The sequence below is a fragment of the Phoxinus phoxinus genome (assembly GCF_949152265.1).
Source record: "Phoxinus phoxinus genome assembly, chromosome: 13".
Taxonomy (NCBI): Eukaryota; Metazoa; Chordata; class Actinopteri; order Cypriniformes; family Leuciscidae; genus Phoxinus; species Phoxinus phoxinus.
In genome coordinates this window covers 19350172-19356193 of record NC_136888.1, presented here as the reverse complement: position 1 = coordinate 19356193, position 6022 = coordinate 19350172, and the positions used below count along the sequence as shown (strand labels likewise).

The window sequence follows — 6022 nt, the reverse complement described above, 5'->3', positions numbered from 1 at the left end:
TCAATATCATTTCAAATATGTGACTATTCACGTTGGAAATCCTACATTATAATCCAATTAGTGTTGTTAGGATGTCCAACGTGAATAGTGACATGATATTTGATATGATATGTTTTGTACTTTTGGGGGATCTGGGATCAGATCATATTACATACATTCTTTATGCCTGATTCAAATTTGAGACACAGTAAAGTCACTTTTACAGGTGAGTTGAATTTAGCAGAGCAAACACAGGGAAGTCTTTCACTAGTCTTTAGATATTATAATATAGTTTATGTATCATGATATCATAATTTACTTTCTCACAACATGAGGTGAAAAGATGAATCTGCTGTATTTAACCCTGACACTGAGTCACTGCCAGACATGTGCAACTCAGAATGTTAGGCAGTGAGTGAATCCTTCAACAGAAGTATCTGAATCTAACCTGTCACTGTAGGCGGTAAACTCCTGAACAAAAGAGCAATTTATTGCACAATATTTTCCCCTTCTTATAGTTTTGGGTCATCAGGGGGAAAGTGAATGCCACTTAAATGGCACATTTTATCGATTTGAATGTGCTGTTATATTATCTGTCTGTCATTTACTGTCACACCACTGATATGGCAAGCTGACTATTGATGCAAAACTGAGAAAGCTATGCTGTCATATCTACCTATACACATCTACATACACATAAATACACAATATAAATAGTTATATAAGGTTCTTTTATTTATCTTGTGTGAGCTCTGAAGGACTTTTAATCTTATCATCCTGTGTTGAGCATGAATGATAAAAAATATTTTCTGCCATATATCTAGGCTAACATTTTGGTTAAAACATATATGCATACGTAATTAATTAAATTTGTTTTTAATTGATTCGAGTATTATTTGCAAAAATCATATACAACAATTTTCATAATGAATAAAAATTCAAAGATCATGTGTGGAATACAAATCACAATTAGTCATTATCTACAAAAAGGGAAGTCAGGTTTAGTTGCATATACACAAGTAATACATTTTGTTTAAGCAATGTGATTAGTGTGTTTGTTAAATATTACACAAACTACTTTTTTCTGTGTCTATTTGTCTTCCTCTTCACAACAGGACTATTTTTATCCATGATGTTTTTAGGGTGCTGCAGACTAGCTAGCCTCTTCTAAGTCGTTTTTTGACACCTGACAGCGTTGTCTTTCCGTCTTTTTTTTCGTGCATCAACATTCGTATCCTCTACTGGGTCCGCAAAAGCGCTGATAGCAGATGTCTCTCCTTTTTAACCATCAAAAAACTTGACAAAAAAGCTGCAGACAGAATGCCATCCCTCTCCGCAGTAGCTCGCATCAGGGCCCATGTCTGAGACCCCATCATTCAGTACTTCTCCGAACCCCTCATCCTCTTCTTTCTTCACCTCCGCTTCCTTCTCTTTCTGTACTTCTTTTTCTTTCCTCACGGGCGCCTCTGTTTTGCGCTTGCTCTCTTCTAGCATTCCCTCGCTAATGTGTGTGGTCGTCTCTTCTCCGCTTCTCTCTGTGAGTTTCATGTGAGATGCGCTGGGTGCTCTCTTACACAGGCGTGTTTTCAGGACTTTCTCCCCCTCGCAAGCATTCTTTCGCTTCTTCAGTTTGCTCACCACTTGTTTCCAGTACTGGGAGGACTGGGTGCTGTACACGGAGCATTCCTGAGGTTTTCCAGCAAACTGGCATGTGTAGGGAGGTTTGAGCCCCTCCTCCTCAGGGTCAGAGCAGCTCACCTGGAGCAGGATGTTAGCTCCTCTCTCTAGCGTCTCCCAGGTGCAGCGGTGCCCGTCCTTAGTGCTTAGCTGACCGGACCCCAGCGAGGGATTTATGGCAGTACTTTCGGATCCAGTCACTGCGTCTGATGGTTGTTTAGACTTCTTTTTTGCCTCAGAGAATGATAGGAGGAGGAAGAGGAGGGAAAAGGTGAAGAATAGACTCCGCCCTCGCATGGCTGTGTGTATGAAGGTTGTAGAAAGGAAGAAATCTCTGGTTCAGGGCACACTCAGCACCCTCAGAAAAGAGAAATCAGCACCTGCAAAATTAGAGAGGAAAAACATTAATGCATGATGGAGTTAACTAAAAACCTAAAAAACATTTTTTTGTTATTTTGATTGAAATAAACGTTAACTGAAATAAAATGTTTAAAAAATAATAATTTTATTTCAGTATTTGGTTTAAATGTAGGCCTACTAAAATAACTCAAACTAAAATGAAAAATTGATCTATATAGACATATATATTAAAAAAAGACAAAACACAATAAAATAGCTAAACATTTAATTAAAATTAAAGTGACTAAGAAAATATAAAAATAAAAAACGTCTTAATAACTGTAATAGCTTCTCAATGATACTAAAATGACACTGACATGATGCAGACTAGATAATTGAGACGTAAAATGTTTTAAATATATGTTTTAAAAATAATAAACCATTTTCAAATTTCAAAATTAAAACAATTAGGCTACCTTTTATTTTTTATAATTTGTTATTTATAGTTATAATTTCATTCATTCAATTGGAATAGATCTGCATGAGTATGCATCAATTTAATATAACAACAACCTGATAAACTAAATCACATCCCATCCTCGTCATCCTAATAAACAAAACTAGCACAGATATGATGTTTCCCTCCTTATACTCCTCTCAAGCACGTGTAGGCTATTCTAGAAAACAGAGCTGTAAAGTTTCATATTTAGCGTTTCTCTCAGAGCTTTTTACTTACCGAGCTGACTTCTTCTAAAGACTGCGAGTGAGAGAAGCTTGTGGAAGGATAAGAATGGAGGGGGTAGAAATAAAGGATGGAATCGAGGGATAAAGGAAAAAAAGTGGGGGAAAGGGGGTTGTATGGTGGATGCTTTTTTGGGGCATCAATAGGGTATCCAAACCTTCCAGAATCTGGCACCTCCCTCCTCGTCTGAAGACAAATGGACACCCCTCACCCCATCCCTTCTCTTCACTCCTTTGTCTCCTTTCAATCTTTCAGTTTCTCTCTCGCCTATCCTTCTTTCCAAGCCATTTTGTGTTGTGTTCCTTTTTCTATTAAATAAACAACTAAATAATAATAATAATTGAAGCCATTTCAAAAGGGAACTGCTAATTGCATTAATGCTAAAAAAAACATCAAACAACATTTATTTTTAAATGTACTTCTCCTTGGATCAGCAAGCACTATCAGTTTCCCTTAGGGGGCTTTTTACATTTTCATTCTTTTATCCAGTTAAAAATAGTGCTGTAGACTTTTGGAGATTATGTGTGCGTGTGTGCACCTGCCATTCAGGGTATTTGTGTGTGCGTGTTTGTTATTTGCATTTGCTTACGTATCTGGCAACACTATCTAATCCTAAACCTAAACCATCCCTGTGGCCGGGTCGTGCTCTGCTCTTAATCTGTTCAGTTGATGCAGATTCTTGATAGTCAGTTGTGTCTCCATACCAACCAAAGCCCAGCTGCTGACCCACAGCAGACGCCATGGTAAAGTCATACATGGCTGTTGTCTTGCTCGGGGCCTCACAGGCCGTTTGGATTCATTCCAAACCCTGAGTGTGCTTTTGGGTATTGCATGTTGAACTTACAATTATTTTTATTTTTTATTTTTCATTTTTATTTTAAAAATTTGAAATGACTAATAAATCAGTTTTTTTGCTGTTTGCATCTTTCTCTTTATCTAGTGACTCATATACTGACTAATGAGTACCACTGAGCAAAAGCAATTTGGGAATTAAATACGGCCCTAGATTCTTCTCCTTCATTTTGAAGATTAATACAAGAATGTGTGGCATGTGTGAGGGTTTTTCTGCTCAAATAATGTGTTCTTGTAAAGATTCAGAATGAATTCCACTCAAGGTAAATTCTCAGCCATTTGTCGGGATCGTAGCAACATCTCCCTCTGCTGGTGGTGGTGATGTGCTTGGTGGTAGGTTTCTTCAGGTTATGATTAATAATTATACACCAAATATTTAATTATAATATATTGATTTATTGATATGGATTAAGGACCCTGGATTTCTACCCTATAAACCTTTTTAGATCTATAACTAGAAAAAAAATGCCCAAGGAGTTTTATGATTTTATTAATTTACATGTCTTTTTATATAATGTTAAGGGTCACCTTTGAAGTTTGCTATTTTCTTTTTGAAACATTTCGTATTTAAGTTTTGTTAAAATTATTATTTAACATAACTGAACCAACATGAAGACATTATAGTATAATTTTAAGGGGGTCGCTTTGAAGTTTGCTATTTTTTGCAATTTACAAAAAACAATAGCCTAAATAAAAAAATGAAAAAGGTAGGCTATGTGAAAAAGGCTAAATGCCGTTTCATTTTTTTTAATGTAAAATGTTGCAAAATTATAATGGGAAACTTTGAAACTCTCGCTATATTTTGAAACCGAATACTGAGTTTCGTTCAAGGAGATGAATTCAGTTTTTTTATGAATAAGTAAAAGAACATTAGGCTATAGGGGTAAAAAGCTCCCTTTAAAAAAATCCACACTGGAACATTACATTTTCCTTGACTTTAGCCCTATTGTAGCCTATCCTACACGGCTACAATAAGCCCTGTTTAGGGTCAGATAAGAAACGTTATTAACGATTTGTGGTATGTTGTGGTAGCACTACAGCTGAATTCATGTAATGGTTGCAGTCATTGAGAAGGCGTAAGATAAGTGAAGTACTCCCAGCACCTGTCAACAGACGCATCATCCAAAGTCGCAATCCAGCCACTCTGCCTTTTTCATTTTAATGACATTCAGACACTTTTCTCCTCTCTCGTGTAATGCCGAAGTCCTTGTGTCTGTTATGTTCCCCTAACGACTGATGACATGTGAGATAATCTTCTTCAGCGAGCGGCTGATGACACTACACGAGTCCTTGATGAGGAACAGCATTTCTTCAACACCCAGTCCCGGCTTGTCTGCAATCAGTGAGCGCAGTGGCCATCCAGCCCCATCGACGGTGATTACTGAGCAGGCGAGCTGCACCCCGTGTCGACCTTGCGGGCCGCTAATGACGGGGGAGAATCTAATTGTGAATCAGACGGAGTCTGAGGCACTCTGGACAGCTGCAGACCCATCAAACGGGTTCTGAATGCATGGAATTCAGATTTCTTCACCCATCTTATGCTATGTAAATGATACGATCACCCTATGAAAGTGGTCACCATGACAACACACAACTTACCCGCACTTCACTTGGAAGGCCACCATCATCACATATAGTCAATAGTAGTGAATACTGTTTTGTGTAGAAGTTCAGCACCTCTAGCAGCAGATGCTGTCTCATTCCTCATGACCTCGGATTGTTCTCTTTGTTCTGTTTTGGATTGGGATTTGGAAGAAAATATTTGATATTTTATAAGGAGGGTCAAATTGTTTCTGACTACATTAATATTATTCTTATATTAGGCTATTTCTTTTTACATGTATTTTAGGTTACATATTAAAAAAATAACTTCCTCCATATCTTTCCATGTATCTTTACAATAGTTGTGGTCAGAATTAATGGCCCCCGGTAAATATGATTAAAAATGATCAGAGATAATTTCTGAATACAGAATCTCTCCAGATCCTTCAGATTCCCAGATCCATATTGGTGCTTTTTCTCTTCAGTTCACTGCACTCATCCGGTCAGGGAACTGGAACGGTCATGGCAGAAGCTTAAATTTTGTGCTCCGCAACACATTATTGTGTTGATTTTGATGTTTGTTTTGGACCGTTGTCCTGATGGAAGATCCAACCACGGCCCATCATAAGATTTCCAGCAGAAGCCGTCAGGTTTTGATTTGTTATCCGTTGCTATTTGATAGAATCCACGATGCCATGTATCTGAACTAGATGTCCAGGACCTCCAGCAAAACAATATGCCCACAACATTAAAAATCCATCGGTATATTAAATTGTACACATGGGGTATTTTTTATCCTTGTGTGCACCAAACCCATCTAGCGTGTTTGCTGCCTAAGCTATTTTTTTTTTTAGTTTCATCTGACCACAGAACCCTGTGCCGTTTGAAGTA

General features: G+C 37.6%; 1 protein-coding gene across 1 annotated transcript; it reads right to left on the bottom strand.

The window, feature by feature from the left end:
• Positions 1 to 691: 691 nt before the first annotated feature.
• Positions 692 to 4939, bottom strand: fgfbp3 (fibroblast growth factor binding protein 3). The gene is made up of 2 exons (XM_079632897.1): positions 4693 to 4939; positions 692 to 2036 (listed from the first exon to the last, which is right to left on the bottom strand). Exon 2 carries the CDS (start codon positions 1951 to 1953, stop codon positions 1261 to 1263), a length of 693 nt encoding a protein of 230 aa, XP_079489023.1. The 5' UTR covers positions 1954 to 2036; positions 4693 to 4939; the 3' UTR covers positions 692 to 1260.
• Between the last annotated feature and the right edge of the window lie 1083 nt (positions 4940 to 6022).